The sequence below is a fragment of the Ptychodera flava genome, chromosome 18, assembly GCF_041260155.1.
Source record: "Ptychodera flava strain L36383 chromosome 18, AS_Pfla_20210202, whole genome shotgun sequence".
In the NCBI taxonomy this organism is placed as follows: domain Eukaryota; kingdom Metazoa; phylum Hemichordata; class Enteropneusta; family Ptychoderidae; genus Ptychodera; species Ptychodera flava.
Window position 1 is genome coordinate 39011141 of NC_091945.1, and position 22747 is coordinate 39033887.

Genomic DNA, 22747 nt, shown 5'->3' on the forward strand with positions numbered 1-22747 from the left:
TGCGTGCGTGTGTGCGTGTGTGCGTCCGTTCACGCAGATATCTCAGAGATGCAAGGAGCGATTTCATTCAAACTTGGTACAAGGATTACTTCATATGTCATACAGATGCACGTTGATTTGTTTTGTGATACGATCCAATATGGCCGCCAGGCGGCCATTTTATTACGATTTTTTCATGTACAAAGCCATAACTCAGACATGTTTCAACTGATTTTATTCAAAGTTGGTACAAGGACATTAACCAATGTCATAGATATGCACGTCAATTTGTTTTGTGATACGATCCAATATGGCTGCCGTGCGGCCATTTTGCTACGATTTTTTCATGTACAAAGCCATAACTCAGACATGTTTCTACTGATTTTATTCAAAGTTGGTACAAGGACATTAACCAACGTCATAGATATGCACGTCAGTTTGTTTTTTATATGATCCAATATGGCCACCAGGCGGCCATTTTATTACAATTTTTTCATGTACAGAGCCATAAGTCAGACATGTTTCAACTGATTTTATTCAAAGTTGGTACAAGGACATTGACCTATGTCATACATATGCACGTCAATTTGTTTTGTGATACGATCCAATATGGCCGCCAGGCAGCCATGTTATTATGATTTTGTCATGTACAGAGCCATAACTCAGATATGTTTCAACCGATTTTATTCAAAGCTGGTACAACTTCAACTTGACATTGACCAATGTCATAGATATGCATGTCAATTTGTTTAGTGGTATGATCCAATATGGCTGACGTGCGGCCATTTTGTTACGATGTTTTCATGTACAGAGCCATAATACTCAGACATGTATCAAATGAATTTATTCAAAGTTGGTACAAGGAGATTGACTAATGTCATACATATGCATGTTAATTTGTTATGTGATTTGATCCAATATGGCTGCCGTGCGGCCATTTTATTACGATTTTTTAATGTAAAGAGCCATAATACTCAGGCATATCTCAACCGATTTTATTCAAAGTTTATACAAGGACATTAACCTATGTCATACATATGTACATCAATTTGTTTCATGATATGATCCAATATGGCTGCATGACAGCCATTTTGTTACAATTTGTTCACGTCCTTAGCCAAAACTTGGGCACGTCTCAACTGATTTTATTCACCAATTTTATTCAAACTTAGTACAAGGACATTGACCTATGTCATACATATGCACATTGATTTGTTTTGTGATACAATCCAATATGGCCGCCGTGTGGCCATTTTTTTCCGATTTTTTCATGTCCGGAACCATAACTCAGACATGTATCAAGCAAATTTATTCAAAGTTGGTACAAGGACATTGACTTATTTATACATATGTATGTCGATTGGTTTCACGAGATGGTCCAATATGGCCACATGGTAGCAATTTGTTATGGTTGTTCCATGTCGAGAGCCATAACTCTGGCAAGTCTCAACTGATCTTATTCGAAATTGGTACATGGACGTTTACTTATTTTATTCATATACGTGTTGATTTTTAGCTACTATAGACTATAGTCTATAGAAGCTATTGGGATGGGTATCCGTCCGGCGTCCGTCGTCAGTCTGTATGTATGTATGTATGTATGTATGTATGTATGTATGTATGTATGTCCGTTTGTGAGGCGTCCGTCCACTCAAATATCTTGAGAACCGCAGTACTTACTGATTTGATATTTGTTGTGTAGATGAAAAATATGATTTTGAGAAACCGTTTTTTTTTTAATTTTGTGATATTGTTGAAAATAGGCAAATTAATGCCAAAAAAGGTGTTTTTGGTAAAAAATCTTCTTCTTCATAACTGCTGGTCAGACAGCTTTGTTATTGGTATACGGGTCCCTAGGGATAACCCAACTTAGATTTGTTCAAATTGTGATGAAATATGCAAATGTGTATTTTTAAGGAATTTTTTTGTCATTTTTGGTCAAAATTTGACTTACATTGTATGTAATTCTTGTACTGTATAAACCCTATCAATTCACCCAGAAAAAAATAATTAATATGATTTTAAATAATTGAATTAATTAGGAAACCATCAAAGCCAAAATAATTTTAGTGTTGAATTATCAGAAAGTTCAACTTTTTTTGACAGTTCATAGTGAAATGCTTACCATCTTGGAGGATTAAAACATGTAAAGGCAACTTTCCTGTATCCCAACTTTGATATATTCTGAACTACCATTTATGTTATCGAAAAGAAATTGCTCATAATAGTTTGTCATGATAGGGTGGTCAAATAAATAGAGATAGAGAAAGTTCTAATTTCCATTTATGGTTGACTTGGTAAGGATAAAATAAGATTACTTTTTGAGGAAAAAACAGAGTGGTCAATTAAAAGAGTGGTCAAAGTGATGGGGTTTTTATGGTAAAGCTGGGCTGTAAGATTCCTCATGTGCTGTTTATAGCACTTATGCAATCTGTGTAAACAGTGCAATGAAAGTGTAACATGATTCCTTATAATGCTCTTGATGACCTTGAACTTCTTGTGTGCTTTCTCTGAGTACGTACAGTCTCAACTTATTCAACAGAACTTACTTACAAGTTAATTTGAAAGTTAAAATGTGCTTGGTTAATAGGATGAAAATAATATATTAAAAGATAACCAGCTCAAGATTCTTTATAACCTGACAGATATGCTGTTTTTTTATGACGTAAATCTTGATTTAAGCAAGTCTTGTTTACTTTAATTAGAATGTAATTAACTCTCGTTTATTTGCTATTATAGACTAATATAGTCTGATGAAATATGCAAATCTGTATTTTTACGGAATTTTTTACCATTTTTGGTCAGGCCATCCTGAAATGAGCTATCAAAGATATCCACCTTCTTCACCAATACATGTGTCTCTAAAGGTTATTCTCTACATAACACAGCAGAGCTCTGTCAACTGTTGAGTCGCTTGTTTTTTTCAAAACTGCTGGACAGACAGTTTTAATATTTGGTTTACATGTCCCTAGGATGACCTTAGTGAGATAATTTCATACAGTCAGGAAATACTTAATTTTGTATCCATGTCTATAGTAGCTTCAGGGACTTTGGCCCTATGTTTTAACTAGTAAGATCAAATATCGCTGCATGGCGGTGGTTTTGTTACAATTTTCTAATGTACAGAGCCATAACTCAGACATATTTCCACCAGTATCATATTCAAAGTTGGTACAAGGACATTGACCTATTTCATACATATGCTCGTCAATTTGTTTCACGTCATGTAGCAGTAACATGTCAATTATTGAAGTTTCGTAAGTAGGCTGATATATATGTCAAGAAATACTGCACAAAATTTCATGAAACTTTGTACAGATGTTAAGCTCACATTGCTTTAACATTGAAAAAAGACATTTATCAGTGTCATTTTAATTAATTTGTAATTGCATATGTAATGAACTTTCCTAATAAGAGTGATATAGCCACAAATTAATACAATGTCAAATTTGATGAAACTTGATACAGATGTTGATCTCATAGTGTTGTAAATACTGCATCAAACTTTATGAAACATGGTACCAGTGATAATCTGTTAATTAGGATTTTATGCAAAAATGTTTTGCAACATCCTGTTGATTAATTCCTAGTTGACTCATTTTATGAACTTTAGGATGGTAGCTTACATTGGTTTTATGTTTTCATCACCATGGAACTCATTCTTGACCATTGAGCGCCATCTGTATCAAAGTATTTTTATCACAGACCTAATTAATGAAGAGGACTCTATCCTCTCTGAGGACTTGTAATCAAAGTACCCATTAACAAGTGGGGACTGTTTCATCAACGATGACTTGTTTGGTCATTTTAAAGTCCGGATTAGAATTGAGTTTTCAAAATTAGCAATGGCAATGGCCATTTGGCATTGCTGTCTTGACATGCAGAATATTTAGCATTTTAGTATTCAATAGCCCTGATCACTTAATGTCAGTTCTCTGTCATTAATATGCAAAAATAAATATTTGTCCGCAGTTTCGGCAAGCACAATGAAAATAAAACCTGCTAGTGTTATAATGCATACAAAAAGTCACACTAATTCTTGTGAATTTATGGCTCAGACTACAAGTTGCAACAACAACAGCCCATGCAATAATAAAATTTGTCCGAATTTCAGGCAGCGGTGTCCGAAGTCGCCCGTGCAGCTATATTTAGTGACAAACCTGAAATCGAGATCAGCGCTATTGGAATTCAGCTAAAAAATAGTTGATACGAAAATTTCAGAATAAATAGCCTTTAAAGTTACAGCTAATTGAGCATTTATTACTCAACAGAAATAGTGCTTAGGACTAGTATTTGTTTGACACTTAAAAAGGAGGATTTGTACTCAAGGCCGTTGTTGTTCAGCTACCAACTCTTCTTATTGCAAAAATTGTAATTGTATGGAAGAGATAGATGTTTCACCTTTTACCAAGATGTTTAGCATTTGTTTTCTTAGTGACAACTACTACTTTGTTATACTCAGTAACTTTTGCAGTTTAAAGCTGCAATTGATTTCCTAATTGGGGATATATATTTGAATTGACTGGATCAGAGTTGAAGAAACTTGCTATGTACGTTAAAGACACTATAATACAATATTATTGAAAGTCATGAAGCATTTTAATTTCAGCCAATTCCTAATTTGCATATTAATGAACTTTCCTAATTGGGGATATATATCTGAATCGACATGACCAAAGTTGACAAAACTTGCTACATATATTGAAGATACTATGATACAACATTATTGAAAATCATTAAGCATTTTTTCTTTAGGCAATTCCTAATTTGCATATTTAATGAGATTATTCAGTCAATTCCTAATTTGGATTTTCAATTATCTTTTCTAATTACAAATATTTACTTGATCAAAGTTGGCAAAACATGCTATGTACAATGATGATTATACCAGGTTAAAACATTATTGAAAGTCATTTCACGTTTTCATGTCAGCTATTATAATTTCTATATCTAATAAGCTTTCACAGTTTGGCATATATGGCTTGAAGGGCTTGGCAAAAGGCAATTACACTTGCCATATAAAGTAGTGATACAATGATAGCAGTCAAAGTTAGTATTTTTATTTCAGCTAATTACATATTTGAATACTTAATGACCTTTAGAATTGATCAGTGGTGAATATTGTTCATTATGGTGATCATAATATTTTCAATGAAGTTGCAAACATGTGGCAAAGGTTCAGATTTGCACATAACTGTAATACATAATGAAACACGTGAGCATTTTCAGTTCAAATCTGGGGTACACTCTGCGGGAGGTTCCGGCAGAGTGCCATATACATGTACACTGCAACAAGTCCTGCAAAGTCCCATATTATACGGTCTGCATGTCCTGCACTTGGTCCCTCACTTGTTTGTTTTCGATACTCCTTAAAATATACCTTTTAACACAAGGATTTCAACATCAGTTTTCATTAAAGTTGAAAACAGTATTTCAGTAGACTGATAGATCATTTATATTCATGCAGATTTCACTAGAGCAAAATGACTTTGCTATGTTGATGGCAATACTTGAGGAAAATCTTGGTGAAGGGAAAAAGCTGGAGACAAAGAGTGATGCTACAGACAGTTCTGACAGCAGCAATGATGAAGTGAAAAGTACAGCTGAAGAAAAGAAAAAAGGTAAGCTATAACATGGGTATGATTTCAAGTCCATAACCATTCAAATATGACTGGGACAATTCATTTTGTAATATATGGTACATTGCAAAATAAATTTTCCCAGTCATATTTGAATGGTCAGTTGACATTTTATATTTTAAAGCATGTCTAATCTAACACCTTCAATATTAAAGACTTTCCGTAATGTCTTCATAACCTTTTTTCCAAAATAATACTATATTGTGTTGTTAACCCTTAATATTAGTCCCCGCTGGATGAAGTCCAGAATTTTGGGACGTATGGCTTTGGTTCTGTTCATCCATCCATCCCTGCCTGCCTTTGTCCAGAGCTGTTTCTTAGATATGGCTGGAAAATTTGTTTCCAACTTGGTGTTTGAAAAACACACACACACACACACACACACACACACACATATATATATATATATATATATATATATAATATATATATATATATATATATATTATATATATATATATATATATATATATATATATATATTATATATATATATATATATATATATATATATATGCACATCAATTATTTTGTCATCAAAACCAATATGCCTGCCAGGCAGCCTATTCATGGGATTTTACAAGTCATCAGTTATAACTTGAATACTGTCAGTCAGAATGTCATGCAAATTAGTACATAGTATCATCATGGTAAGATCTAAATGTGATTGTATTTTGGTAGATGTGGTCTGCATTGGTTGTTTGCATAATTAATGAATTTGTGCAAATGGCGACATCTCAAGGATTATTTAAATGGAGCTTCACGTTGCAAACAGAGTTTTTTCAAAGTAATATTTCTCATCTAAGATGACAAGGAAACCCTTCATACTGTATATTTTCAAAAAGTATTGTATCAATAATTTATGGTAGCAATAATTTACTCGAAGGATGAAGGATTGCATCTTTGGGGTAAAACTCAATTTTGGTATCAATGATAAAAATTAATTTAAGTCAAAAACTTGGCACTATTTTCTGAAATGTAATATTTCACTGTAACAAAAGTATAAGAGGGAAAAAAAATGACTATTTTATCACGCATTTATCTATCCTCATTCTAAAATGGCATGGGTTGAAACACTGACACTCAAAAAAGTGATTTAAAAATGTGATAAGCAAATTTAAAATACTTCATATTGAAAATGTGAGAAGTTTATTGCCAAATAAAATAGTTGTTTTGTTATATAGCATTTAAAGAACATAATGTGAAAATTTCAGAAAATTTGACCCAGCCAGAGTGGAGTTTCTCTAGAAATATTGAATTTGGGAGAAAAGAGAAGCCAGGAATCGGGTGATTTCCATACATTTGCATAAATTAACACTTCTTTATCATGCAACTTACGATTGCTTGACAAGCTAAAAGGTGAACTTAACCAATAATTTAATTTAATCTTTGGTCAACAAATTAGTTAAAATTGAATGAATATTTGGAAAAATATTATTTTTGAGCAAAATACGCTCTGAAGTAAAGAAAAGTTCTCTTCTTCCATGAAGGTTGTTTGAAAGGTGGTTGTTTCTTTCCATTGTCATATTGTACTGGTGTATTTATGGAATTGTTGTCTATGTAAGTCAAGTAATGGCTTCTATACAAATCCCTGGTTTGCTTTCAAATTTGATTAGAAGGGCTTTAAAACAGATGTACACATGTGATGCCACAGGCTCCTTGATATATATAGGTTTGTACTTAGAAGTTTCCAGTTTGTCTATGATACTGTTATATTTATTTAACTTGGTGGCAGTTTGGGATATACCATTATTTTGTAGGTGTGGCAGCATCTTTACCAGTGGAAGCTCCAAAGAATGCCCATTATTACATGTCAACTTTAATAGTTGCCTATTGTTCAACCACAGACCTTAGAGAGACCAAATATTTTCTACATTAATTCTATGCAATACAATATTAGAAGAGGACACCTTTACTTTAGTATTGCAGATTGTATCACAAATTATGATATTGGAGGTTGCATGGTATATTGCATAAGTGTGTGTGATCAACAGTTGCAACAGTTGCCGATCATTTCATAGTTCAATGGACAGCGCATCAACATTTTTTCAAATGCACTTGACTATGAATATCACAAGCTAAAGGTCTATAAAACCTATAAGATATTGTGTATACTTCCGTTCATACATGTATGCATGTGTCCATCCGTCTATTTACGCAAATTTCTCATAAAAAAATTGAATATTAAGGAATTTGCCTCAGTGCTTTGAAATTTGGTGTGAATATTCTCTGGAATGTTCTTATAGAATTGTTTTCAGGACTTTGTCTACATATTGATTGAAACATCAGCTTTTCTTTCTCATTTTGTTTTGGACTTCAAGTTTGTGTAACCTTGTATGATATTTGTTTATTTTATTACTAACAATAATACACCTGATGTTTGGATAAATCCTTTTATACAATGTTGAAAAAAATTTTTCTCTTTCATTCATTGTAGTCAGTAAGAAAGAAAAAACTTCAGCTGAACTGACAAACACTGATCATGTGTGGACAAACCTTGTGTTTAGTTTTGAAGTTGAAAGTATATCAACAGCATTATACACAGGAAAGACGAATCTGGTAAGTATAGTGAAAAGAAAAACAGGCTTTTTTAGCTAACATGCGTTGTATATATGACAATTGAAGCTATAGTACAGGTGACATGTATGCATGAGGCAACCACTGCATTAAAAACATGAGACAGCAAACCCATATTCTTTATCTCATGACAAGGACATTGTGTGTCTGAGCATTACTGGTGATAGCTTGCTGAATAGACTTCCTAATAGAATAGGGAAATTAATCTCCAATGACGATAATGCTTGGTCATTGAGGCTGAATGTCAACACTGTGTACCAGCTATCTACCTGTGCAATAATAAAAAAACATACAGGGATTAAGTTGCAACCCAGACAAAACTGAGTTTTCAATAACAAGGTCCGGTTAAGTATTAATGGGGTGGTTGCCTCATGGTATGTATGTATGAATGTATAACCATCTATCCAGCCATTGATATAACTTTTAAAGAAGTGTACCCATTAACTTGAATAAAGTGTGAAGATATATAAACTTTATTCAGACAGGTGTTATTCAACTTATATTTTGAATGATTTGCTTCGCTGTCAGTGACACGGAGCTTATCTTATAGATGGATGTGTGGCAGTGTCTGTTGTCCTGCGTCTGTCAACGTTTTACATTCAAACCTACTTCTTCAAGCCAGCTTGTGAATCCTTTAATATTTGGATTACAGGTCCCCAAAGATGACTTTAATCAGATTTGTTCTAATTGTGATAATATATGCAAATTTGTATTTTTAATTCAATTTTTAGCTTCTCCTTCTAAACTGCTGGTCAGACAACTTTGATATTATCAGATAGATAGTTGTCCTTTGTGGCCTGTCATCTGGTGGTGTCCATCAACTGTTCACATTCCAAGTATCTTCTCAACCAGATATGAACTGAAAATGCTCACGTTTCATTATATATTGAAGTTATGTGTAAATTTGAACCTTTGCCACATGTTTGCAACTTCATTGAAATTATTATGATCAACATAATGAACAATAATCACCGCCGATTAATTCTAAAAGGTCATGAAATATACAAATATGTAATTAGCTAAAATAAAAATATTAAAGTTATTTGACTGCTCTTATTGTATCACTTTATCTAGCAAGTGTAATTACCGTTGGCAAAGTCCTTCAAGCCATATATGCCGAGCTGTGAAAGCTGATTAGATATGCAAATTATAAATTAGCTGACATGAAAATGTGAAATGACTTTCGATATTGTTTTGAGCTAGTACCTGGTATAATCATCAATGTACATACATAGCATGTTTTGCCAACTTTGATCAAGTAAATCCCGGTATATATCCCTAATAAGCAAAGTTCATTAAATATGTAAATTAGGAATCAGCTTAAGTAAAAATGCTTAATGATTGTCAATAATGTTGTATCATGGTATCTGCAATATGTGTAGCAAATTTTTGTCAACTTTGGTCAAGTCAATTCAGACATATATCTCTAATTAGGAAAGATCATTAAATATGCAAATTAGGAATTGGCTGAAGAGAAAATGCTGAATGACTTTCAATAATATGAGGTTATTACGAAAATACAACAAAGGATGCACAAGGACATTGGCGCAGCGTATCGCCTGACGCCAAGCGGAGGCGATGCGCTGCGCCAATGTCCGAGTGCATCCTTTGCGGTATTTTTGTAATAACCTTATTATTATACATCTTACATTCCTGATCGGGGCATAAAAAATCGGAGTAGTGACCGTTTTCGTGCAATGTCAACAATTTTTCTTCTGATTTTATCGCGCCAGTGTGGAACGCTACCTCAGACGCGCTTCTGCATGTTTTGGAGTGTGTGCACTACACACATACGTACGTACAGAGCGCGCGCAAGACTTGTTCTGGCACTCGTCCAAGGGGTCCCTTGAAACCGTTCTACAGTGAACGCGCAGATACAGCCGCAGGGAATGGGGCGCCTTGAAACCGTACGTGTTACATAACGGGTGCGCATTCCGCACGGCTTTTTTAACGCACGCTAAATTCTATTGTTCTCGATGGTAGATGTATAATGATATTGTATTATAGTGTCTTTAATGTACATAGTAAGTTTCATCAATTTTGATCAAGTCAATTCAGATAAATATCCCTATTTATGAAAATTCATTTAATATTAAAATTCAGATATGTATCCCTAATTGGGAAAGTTCATTAAATATGTAAATTAGGAATTGGCTGAAGTAAAAATGCTTGTATCATAATATCTCCAATACATGTAGCAAGTTTGGTCAATTTTGATCTTGTCAAATCAGATATATATATCCCTAATTAGGAAAGTTCATTAAATATGCAAATTAGCAACTATCTTTCATGTCACCCCTTTATGTTCCCACTGCTGATATATCTTGGTGTGATCAATATTTGTAGCAAATCTCATCAAATTGTGTGCAGTTGTTTCCGTTTTTTCTAAAATCATTAATTATGCAAATGAGCAAAAGTATGCAAGCCACACCCACCAAAAACTAATCAGTTCTTGCCATTTGCTAACTGAATATATGTACCAGATTTGATTCTGATCTGATAAGCCGTTTTTGAGATATCGGACCAACAGACAGACAGACAGACAGACAGACAGACACATAGACGGACAGACGGACAGACAGACAGACAGACAGACAGACAGACATCGCTGCGACATATGCTCACGTGTGTAAACACGTGAGCAAAAAACGTGATTGGATTGCTTTGAAATTTAGCTGGCAGGTTGCCCTGGGTAACATTTCTGAGATTTGTGAAAATTGTATCAAAATTACCATATTTTTGTAGTTTTGATGCAATTTTTCCAATTTTAATACAAAAAATCTTCTCTGAAACCACTTTTCAGACTAGTTTGAAATTTTGCATTCATGTTCATTTGTGTTATCAAAGTCTTATCATGTGAAAAGTGTCATATTTGTATTTTAGCGGCAATTTTTCCCATTTTTGGTGAAAACATCTTCATCCTTTAAAAATTCATCCATTTTGTTTGAAATTTGGTATGCAGGTCCCCAGGTTTTTTATTTAAGTCAGATTTGTTCAAATTATGAAAAAATCTGCAATATTGTATTTTGGGGGCAATTTTTTTGCCAATCATGTTCAAAAACATCTTCAAAAATCTGCTTCTCAGACATTGACCTATGTCATAAATATGCATGTCATGTCAATTGCTTTCACAATCCGATGCAATATTGCTGCCTCGTAACCATTTGTTATGATTTTGTCATCTCCTGAACCATAATTTGCATATGTATCAACTGATTTTTTTCAAAGTTTGTACAAGGACATTGACCTATCATGTCATAAATAAGCATGTCTATTGGTTTCACAGTCCAGTGCAATATAATGGTTGCCTGGTTGCCATTTTGTTATGATTTTTTCATGTACTGAGCTAAGTATAACTCAGACATATTTCCACCCGTCTCATTCAAAGTTGGCACAAGGAATTTGACCTATGTCATACAAGTGCAGATCAATTTGTTTAACGGCATGTAGCAGTATCATGTCAATTATTGAATTTTCGTAATTAGGCTGATATGTCAAGAAATACAGCATCAAATTTCATGAAACTTGGTACAGATGTTAAGCTCACATTGCTTTAACAGTGAAAAAGACATTTATCAGTGTCAAGTTAACTAATTTGCAATTGCATATGTAATGAACTTTCCTAATTAGAATGATATATCCACAAATACTGTTTTAAATTTGATGAAACTTGGTACAGATTTTGATCTCATAGTGTTGTAAATACAAATCAGTGACTCTTAGTGGTATCATTTATATATAGAAATTAATTGCTGGTTTGCATTTACATAATGGATTTTTGTTTTTAGGGTGAATGTCCAAAGTACTGCATCAAACTTTATGAAATATGGTATCGGTGATAATCTGTCAGCGTTAGGATAGGATGCAAAAATGTTTGGCAGCATCCTGTTGATTAGGTACTAACAGTGCGGACGCAGATACCCGAGACGCGCAAAATCGATTTTCCTTCGTGGGTGGTATGGAACGCGAAAATTAAAAAAAAAATCACTAAATCTAGCGCTACACATTGTAAAGAAATATCGCCTGTAGTTCATCGAGAATTCAACTTATGTTAATCATAACTAGGCGAATTGAAAGATAAGTAGTTAGATTTGCCAAATCGTACATTATTTAGTGTCTTATTAGTCCCCACGGACACCGTCCGGGGGGACTTATAGGTTTGGTCATGTCCGTGCGTGCGTGCGTGCGTCAGTGCGTGCGTGCGTGCGTGCGTCCGTCCGTCCGTTCACGCAGATATCTCAGAGATGCCTGGAGCGATTTCATTCAAACTTGGTACAAGGATTACTTCATATGTCATACAGATGCACGTCCATTTGTTTTGTGGTACGATCCAATATGGCTGCCAGGCGGCCATTTTATTACGATTTTTTCATGTACAGAGCCATAACTCAGGCATGTTTCAACTGATTTTATTCAAAGTTGGTACAAGGACATTGACCAATGTCATAGATATGCATGTCAATTTTTTTTGTGATATGATCCAATATGGCCGCCGTGCGGCCATTTTGTTACGATTTTTTCATGTACAGAGCCATAACTCAGGCATATCACAACCGATTTTATTCAAACTTGGTACAAGGACATTGACCTATGTCATACATATGCACGTCAATTTGTTTTGTGATACAATCCAATATGGCCGCCAGGCGGCCATTTTATTATGATTTTTTCATGTACAGAATCATTAGTCAGGCATGTTTCAACAGATTTTATTCAAAGTTGGTACAAGGACATTGACCAATGTCATAGCTATGCACAGTGATTTGTTTTGTGATACGATCCAATATGGCCGCCGTGTGGCCATTTTATTACGTTTTTTCATGTCCAGAACCATAACTCAGACATGTATCAAGCGAATTTATTCAAAGTTGGTACAAGGACATTGACCAATGTCATATATATGCACCTTAATTTGTTTTGTGATACAATCCAATATGGCTGCTGTGCGGCCATTTTATTATGATTTTTGTCATGTCCAGAACCATAACTCAGACATGTATCAAGCGAATTTATTCAAAGTTGGTACAAGGACATTGACCAATGTCATATATATGCACCTTAATTTGTTTTGTGATACAATCCAATATGGCTGCTGTGCGGCCATTTTGTTATGATTTTTTTCATGTCCAGAACCATAACTCAGACATGTATCAAGCGAATTTATTCAAAGTTGGTACAAGGACATTAACCAATGTCATATATATGCACCTTAATTTGTTTTGTGATACAATCCAATATGGCTGCTGTGCGGCCATTTTGTTATGATTTTTTTCATGTACAAAGCCATAACTCAGGCATATCTCAACCGATTTTAATCCAAGTTGGTACAAGGACATTCACCTATGTCATACATATGCACATTGATTTGTTTGGGATACGATCCAATATGGCCACCGTGTGGCAATTTTATTACGATTTTTTCATGTCTTGAACTACAACTCAGACATGTATCAAGCGAATTTATTCAAAAGTATTTTTATCACAGACCTAATGAAGAGGACTCTATCCTCTCTGAGGACCTGTAGTCAAAGTACCCATTAACAAGTGGGGACTGTGTCATCAACGATGACTTGTCATGTTTATATCGCTGAAAAATGGCGAAGTCAAAATGTTGTCTCGTGCGTTTTGACAGAAAATACAACTCATTCATTCCTGGATTTTCCGGTCATGTTCATTACATGTTTCGTCTCCAAGTTCGATTTTATCACTGTCCTTTTACACAGACATCCAACTGAAACAGTTTTGGCGATAAGGCCGTGAGACGGAAATGTTAACTTAAAATAGCACTGACAGGTACAGGTAGTCCTTGCAAATCCCTTAAATAACAGCTAGAGCGCATGCGTGAAGGTTGCCCTCTAGCGACGATACTCATTGTAGCGTTTCTCAAATATTTTTACTATAACCCAAACGGGATTCGAACCCCCACACACTCGCAGCAACATCGCCTAGCTGCTAGGCCTCAAACAAAACCAGTCGGCTACCGTTTACCGTTTCTCATCCTGAACTTTTGCGCCGAAGAAAGTATCTCCCCTATAAAAGTGCAGAAAATTAAGCTTAAAAAATGAGGCGATTCACTGAAGCCTTGTATCTCTAAAGTGGCCAATATAAATTTACTAAAAAAACATAAATGAACTATTACTGATTGTCACTGATTTTTCTGAAATGCACACTTGCATATTGAGCCAGAAAAGGAAAAAAATTACATGTATCACAGCTTCAAGGCTATACCTGAGTTCAGTTATTTTAACAATTATTGTTCTAAAAGTACAGGTTTAATTAATGATGAGGTTATGCGATTTACCTGAACTAAAATACGTATTTTTATAAATCTTTTACAATTTGATGCAATAAGTATCTTATAACAATACAACAACAATAGGCCCTACTCTATAGGCATGATAGGTATACACCTCTTTTCACAAGGGTCGAGCACAAAGAAAACTTATACACAGAAGACAGAGTACAGGATAACAACAACATTACAACACAGACAGGTTTCATGTAAAAGTGTCGAAAACGCTTTGTCGATAAAATTTGTAACAAGCCTGCTTAAAACCTCTAACACTTGTACAACTTCTTATTGCTGAAGGCAAATTGTTGTACAGGTAATTACTCAAAAAGACTGCTCAAATAATTCGGTTCTAGCAAATGTAACTTGTAGAGCTTTATTACTAATAAATCTTAAAATCTTTGTGGATCTTTGTACTTCGTTGTTATATCCCGGATGTATGGAGGAGACTGGCCACAACATACCCTTATAAACAGACACTACTAGGTTGTACTTATAGCGATGGGATAGCAGATACCATTGTAGAAGTGTAAACATTTCAATGGATGAGGTACCAATGTCACAATTCAAAATCAGTCACATTGCCCGCTTTAAAAGACAGTTCAAGTGATCCATATCCTTTTGACTACAACAACCAAAAATACCGAGACCATAATCAAAATATGGTAAAATGAAACTGTTATAAAATTGACGCCCTGCTGAAACTGGTTAAAATGCTTAAATTCTGAAGAAGATAAAGATTACTCTTTATTTTTTCACAATACTATCAATTCATGATAAATGACTCTGAATCTTCCACACCAAGCAGCTTTTCGCTTTCTACATTTTCAATATCACTGTCACCATCTTATAATGGAACTTTGAGTTCATTTTCAACCAAAATTCATAAAATTGCAGCAAATCTAGATTGTAATAATGATTAATGTCTTTAATGGCAATAAATCATTGTTGTAATGACATGTCAAAAAGAAATTTAAATGTTTCAGTCTTGTCACGCATCACGCTCACTTGCCGTCTGTATATGTAGTGTTGATCTGAAAGAATAAGTTCACACCACTTATTAATATACATGCATATTAAAAACAAGCAAATTTATTATTTATTATACATATGTTTTAAAAGTATTTGTCAATGATTATTTATCAAGTCCTCAGTCAATTGTTAATTCAGTGCGTAAATTGTATAAAGAATGACACTCTTTGAAAATTATCACTTCAATGGATAAACATGCATGATATATTAACAGATATCAGTAGCAGATATTGTTATATAAAACAGGATTTTCACAAAACATCCTTCCATATCAGCTGTTCTGTGGAATCGTCCGACTTAAATGCTCTCATTTGTTTCTGATAGGATCTCATCTCACAAACTTAATGCACATCCGATGTGCACTCCCAATAGACCGGGCCAATAGACTCCCTATACTTGATATGAACTTCAGCCTAATTAGTATACAGCATCGCCCTCTAGACTATAATTTTCTCTTATATGTACAGGTGAAGCTAAAATATAGCCACTGCTATGGCTAAAGACGCGGGTCATAGGAAGGGGACTTTGTTTTTTCATGTTTAATACTACGTCACATTGTAGACACTCAGAGAAAAATCAAGAGAAGAATCGGAAATCGTACCCAAAAATGCAAGAAGATCGTTATTGACGATAAACTATAACAAGTATGGATTCAGAGACGTATTGGAAGCCATCGATGCTGGTTATTGAGTAAACTATAGCTTTTTGACAGGAAAATCCGTCTCCGAACTCGGCTGTACGTGCGTATAGCGGCTATTCCATTTCCCGACTTCCTATGTTTCTAATGCATACCAAAGCGGCCATCGCCGTATATCGAACAGCAAGTGACTGTGGCTCGAGGGTAACTTGCATGGTATTGTTTTTGAAATACCGCGACGGTTATAACTATTCTGCATGATAATACATTAAGTAAGCGAAAGAAGATTGTCAACTTAATGCTTCCCTAACAAATAACTGGATTAAACGACCGTGATACTAAATATGAATATTGTGAACGAAGTTATCATCAATTATATCGCCTGGAAAGTTAATGTACTTCCGGTTTTCAGGTGTCTGCATTTCATACGCTATCGTACTGTCAAATGACCTCCTCCAGAAGCGATATTCACAAAATCTATTCCTATACATAATCTGTCACGGAAATTACCAAAATTGTTCAAGATAAGGCCGTGAGACGAAAATGTTAACATCAGAAAGCAGGACATAATACCGACAACTTTCTCCTAACGATGCAATCCACTATCGTCAGCAATGTCAATTTTCTTTGGGCATATTTACATTATTTAGAGGAGAATTACTGCATGAAGGTTGAATTTTGATCGGAGACCAGTATTCTTAAAATAAGATTACTTAAAATATTCGATCTCAAACTTTAATACTTGGCGAAATTAAACGAAAATTTGGAGAGCTCCACCTACCTGAACCGTCACCCAGTCAGTCTGATGTTGCTCTGAAGCGCACGCCAGGACCCCTTGGCAACGATCGAATTTGGCATAAGCATGCTTAGCAACAACGGAAAAATCGCATATCTGCGTCCGCACTGTAATTGATTCATTTTAAGGTGGTTGGAAAGGCTAGAGCGTCAGTTATAAACTTCAACAAAACTATTGAAATATAAAGTAGTCAACATTCTCTGTGGAATAAAAAAAACTACACATTTGGCACAAAGGCATTGCAGAGTTACAGCCTGTTGAAACTTCTGAAAAACTGACCAAATAAGAAGAAGTTTGGGAGTTCTTAGAGTATTAACTATGGTAGAGGTCCCCTAGCTTTTAATAAAATGTTTAAAAAGGGAAAGTCATTATTTGCTGTTTTTCAGGAAAGTTTGACAAGGCGGTGCGTGCATTCAGAGTGAGTAATTGCTATTGTAAATGCATTTTTAGATTCTTTGAGTGTCAAAGAGGTGTCAAAAGTGAGACTTACCAAAAAGACTGCTCTATGACTTCAAAAGAGGGGTGCAAATATGGCTTGTTTTCAACATTTTGACAGAATAACAGTTTTCCTACATAATTATTACCAATTTAATCCAACCTTTGAAATGAGATATGGACATGGAATTTTTACAGCCTATTAACAAGGTTACAGATAAGATATGTACGGCACAATTTTCCTGTATTTGAAGTACTTTTTGGAAAATCATATTTTGAAATTTGAAAGAATTTTTAATAATTTTTTGATATGTAAACCCAAGTAAAATCATAAAAACAGATTTTATTTACAAATCCTGCCGTACAAATCTTACAAATTATAGTGTCAACATATTTATAACTAATTTGGTAATATTAATACTATCCAATTATTATTAAATTCAAATATGTAAAGAAAATATGAAAATTAATTTTTAATAATTACTGGTGTCATATTTCAAAATCATGGCTGTAAATATACAATTTTTAATTTCTTTGGAGAAAGTATTAACTAAGAGAGTTATCCTGAAAATTTGAACTAAATATCTTGATTCTAACACTTGAAACTTGACATTAACTCTGAGAAAAGAATTGGTGCAAAAATAGCCTTTCCAACCACCTTAATGACCTTTTGTAATTAGTATGGCGGCTTACATTGTTTTATGTTTTCACCACCATGGAACTCATTTTTGTCCATTAAGCCCCATCTGTGTGGCAGTAATTTTAATCACAGACCTAATTAATGAAGAGGACTCTTTCCTTTCAGAGGACTTTTAATAAGAGTACCCATTAAAAAGTGGGGACTGTGTCATAGGCAATGACTTGTTAATCACAGACCTAATTAATGAAGAGGACTCTATCCTCTCTGAGGACTTGTAATTAGTTAAAATACCCATTAACAAGTGGGGACTGTGTCATCAACGATGACTTGTTGCATATTAGCTGTGTTGTTTGAATAGAGATTGTATCACAACATAACAGAGCTCTATTGGCCTCTTTGAAGCTTTATACTATTACACAGTGCTTCACATTCATTTCAAATTTAAAACATAGGAAGTACAAAGGACATACCAAGTACCCCAGGCCCCAGCTTGATGTTTTATTGTGATCAAACTTGAACACATGCCATTTATATAATTTTTACTGTATTTTTAGGAAGGAAGGGATGGTATTGTCAGCAGAAATCCATCAAATGGACTGAGCAAAGCCGACTTGTTCTTCATTAAAGTAGATGGTACCCTGTATACAGATAACTCTATGAACACTAAAGTCATCCTAGGTAATCTTACTATGGATGATACCAGACCAGGGAGAGATAAGGGAATCTACAGGTAGGAACCTATACATATAAACATGATTACAACTACAGCCATGGAGAATGAACAATCGCGTATACATTACATTTAAATTTGTACACACAAGTTTTGTAGATAACATTGTTGATAAAAAGAATCGACTCATTTGAGTGTTTGAATAGAACACACAACTGAGGTGCCGAAATACTTATCATGTTGATGATATCTAAACAGACTGTCAGTTTAGTGTTGGTTAATACATCGACACTCCGTTGACTTGTTGACTCCTGGTAGATGAAACATGATACAATAATGCAGACGGATGCTGTTCAGTTTTTCTATGAAGCAGCCACAATGACATTTGTGTCAGACAGAAGTGTCTATCAAATACTTGTTTTAACTTTATTATATGCAATTTTTAATGAAAATACCTTTGATAAAAATACTGATTTATGGATGCCATACAACATATTGGCTTTCATGTTATGATGAAGAGGGCAGTATGAAATTATAGAGAATCAACATATTGGCTTTCATGTTATGATGAAGAGGGCAGTATGAAATTATAGAGAAAATTATTATATCACTGCCTAGCCTGCTGTGTGTGTGAAGGAAGCTGGGACTAATTCAGTTCATCTTAATTAATTTCAGTCTCTACAATTAGGTCAATAAGAAATTTAGCACTTCCGTTGTGTGTTCTGTCAAACACTCAAATGTATATTGTGTCGTCACTTCGATTTCAAGGTTTATGTACTGTAAAAGTTGAAGGGCATGCATCTTTAGTTCCCATGGACAGCGTCCGGGGGCTTGTAGGTTTGTCCGTCCGTCTGTCTGCCCGTCTGTCAGTCCATTCATGCAGATATTTCAGCAATGCCTGGAGCAATTTCATTCAAACTTGGCACAAGGATTACTCCTTATGTCATACATATGACAACGCAATGTGCAATCTGATCTTCGTGCATACAATTCATATTGCCTTGTGGGTAATTTTATATTGTTGAGTTGAGAGTGTGCTGACAGTCTCCATTGTTGTCTGGTACGGGAGTTCTACTGTTGCGGATCGTCGCCTATTAAACAGAGTGATACATTCTGCCGAGCGCATTATTGGTGTAAATCTGCCTCAATTAGATTACCTTTACAGATCTAGGATGCAAAAGAAAACAAATTCTATTCTTTCCGATTCTTCCCATCCTGCTTTTGGTCAGTTTTCGCTTTTGCAGTCAGGGAAACGTTACCGCTCTATTGCAGCAAAATCAGAACGTCATAGGAAAAGTTTTTACCCTTCAGCAGTCCGTCAACTGAATGGGATGGACCCTTTAGCCAGATGTTCGTAACTTTTTTTTTTTAATTGAGTGTTGTATCTTATCGGTGTTTGTTGATCCTGTTTTTATATTGTAAATGTTTTAATTGTATTCTTCGTGGTTTAGAGCACGAGCCAATGAGATTTCTGGTGTATTTTTATTTTTAAACGTACATTAGCGAATAAACTATGATGATGATGATGATGATGATGATATACTGTGTATAGCAGACCACTTGCATACACATGACAGTTCAAATGCAGCCCATGACTTTTGACCTGCAGACATATAGAAGTCCACTAATTTACATACAATAGCTCATAGCAGACCACTTGCAGACATATAACAGCTCAAAGTTTTCATATGCTCATTTGCCATACTGATAGGTCCAATATTATTTGTACACACAAAAATCCATTTATTTCTAGCTCACACCATGCTCACTTCAGTGGCTCACAACAATACAACACCACTAGTTGGAGATCCTGAGGCTTACCCTGTTAGAGTGTGTTAAATTAATCACACAGCTCATCAAAGTTACCATACCAACGTCACTAGCTCACACTTGAGTGAAAAAAGATAACACCTGTTGTTGGATGAAGAAACACTTATTTATTATTAAAGAAGGTCATGAGGAAAATTGCATTGAATACAACAAAGGAAAACAGTCTAAACCCTTTATGAAGCTAGCATAATGATATATCAAAACTAGTACAAATTAGTCAAAGTTACGGTCATGAAGAAAAAGTGACAGTAAAAATTGTGACATTTTGATCTCAGCATTGTATAATTAAGCAAAGTTCTCCTTTATTCAAATATTTTCAGCACTCTTCAATTTCAATAAACATTATTCTGTTGTATGGAATAAGTACAGGTAACATCTGCATGCTTTGAACAGTATAGTATTGAAATAGAGATCATCCTCTATAGAAAGGACATCAAACTGTACAACAAGCAATACACATTAAATTGTTCTTGCATTTGATGAGAAAGAAGAGTCGTGTGGGTGTGATTAAATAGGTACACTTGGCAACCAGATGGACCATGGGAAATAAAAGTGTAACTTTATATAAAATCACATCACAACAAATGTGTTCACAAGTTCTGTTTACTCACTGAAACCATTGGACTTCCATGCTGAAACAGCACAATGCTACGCTCTCAATTTGATTGCTCGCTTTTCTGATACTTTTAGCGAAAACTGAAGTTTTTCTTCAGCATGAAGCCTTAATACCAGTTACAGACTAACTCTGAAATGACAGAAGATTGAGAAACATGAGTTACTGAAATGTGAAAATATGATTAACATTGCTAAAGTGTCGTGTACATACATGTAAGTGCTTAAAAAATAAAGAATTCAAATTAGTGAAGTTATTAATAAGCCAGTTGTCATACAAATGCCTGTCGATTTGAAAAAAGTTATTCAAGCCAGGCTGGCAGAGATTGAATCATATTACATGACGATCGGAAATCAGTGATTTTATTGATGACCATTGGATTGGCTCTCTGAAATTCAGCAACTCCCCCTCCACTTCCTTGAACCGTTACATAACGTATACATTGACAAATCGGAAATCGGTGATATTACTGTTGCCCACCTTGAACTTCGAAGCAACTAGACATCCTCGATAGAAGGAATGTATTCTTCAAAAAAAGTTTATACAAACAAATAACGCAAATAGAGGAGAGAGACTTTGGCGATATGTCAAAGTAACTTATCAAATTATAGCGATTGGTTTGTAATGTCGTTTGCGGGCAACATCCATGGTTTGACATCATTTCTTCTAAGGGCAAGAACTAATGGTAGTTGAATATGTCAGCAAGTATACTCGTTTAATTTGCTACCATTTTATCAATTTATGGATACCATTTTCAGTGAAATTTTGTTCAAAGTTTAGTGAAGAAATATGCATGACATAGTAACCCAGAAGCTAGCTGATTTGTGCAGAGTAACTGTCAATCTTGTCCTGCCGCTAATACTTTGACCTGTGTGACCTGGGTCGTGTAGCGAATTTGACCAATCACTGACAGCTTTTCACATGATAAATCACGTCATCATGCGTGATGTCAGACTGACCGAAATCGTGCAACACAGCGACGTAACACTTGTGCACAAACGGACCTGTGTGGAGCAGCAAAAGTATTGTTTGCTCAAACCAACAAATAACGAAGGTAAAATGGAGCAAAGTTTTAAAATGAAAAATGATTCTGAAGAAGACACGCTGAATACTGATAGGGCAGCCATGATACAAACTTCTCACAAGGCTCTCCCTGCCTTATTTGTGCATACATACACATAGGATATGCGGGTACACGTACTTGATGATCAATTTTCTGAGCCGAGATTGCAAAACAGACGCACGGAAATTTCATTTTAAAATGGAGTGAACTCATTAAATACCATAACCGTCCTTCACTTTTAGACTTTCTGAAAATGAAAACTTAATTTCTGAGCCCGTCTAAGCTACCTCTGCTCATTTTTTACTGCCAGTGAGCTGTGTAGAGCTGTTTTGAGCTGCCATTGCGCTGTGAAAAGCGTAGTGTCAACAAAGTTTTACCTCAAATAATTTTGAGCTGCACATCGGCTGTTGATTGATCGGCCAAGAGCTGCACAAATCTGCATTTCATCTTTCAGAGACACTCAAATCTGCAGCAGACAAATGACAGCTCCAATTTGCAGATCTGCATTTGAGCTGCTTTGAACTGCCACAGCTGTGAAATAAATCTG

The 22747-nt window shown here is 34.9% G+C and overlaps 1 protein-coding gene across 3 annotated transcripts in view; it reads left to right on the forward strand.

The window, feature by feature from the left end:
- The window catches only part of LOC139117744 (intermembrane lipid transfer protein VPS13A-like), a 445282-nt gene that overhangs the window by 152739 nt on the left and 269796 nt on the right, over positions 1-22747 (forward strand). For all 3 annotated transcript variants that reach the window (XM_070680994.1, XM_070680993.1, XM_070680995.1), the window contains 3 exons: positions 5447-5600; positions 8056-8177; positions 18579-18754. In XM_070680994.1, coding sequence (XP_070537095.1) covers positions 5447-5600; positions 8056-8177; positions 18579-18754 — 452 coding nt within the window. The remainder of the gene's footprint in view (positions 1-5446; positions 5601-8055; positions 8178-18578; positions 18755-22747) is intronic.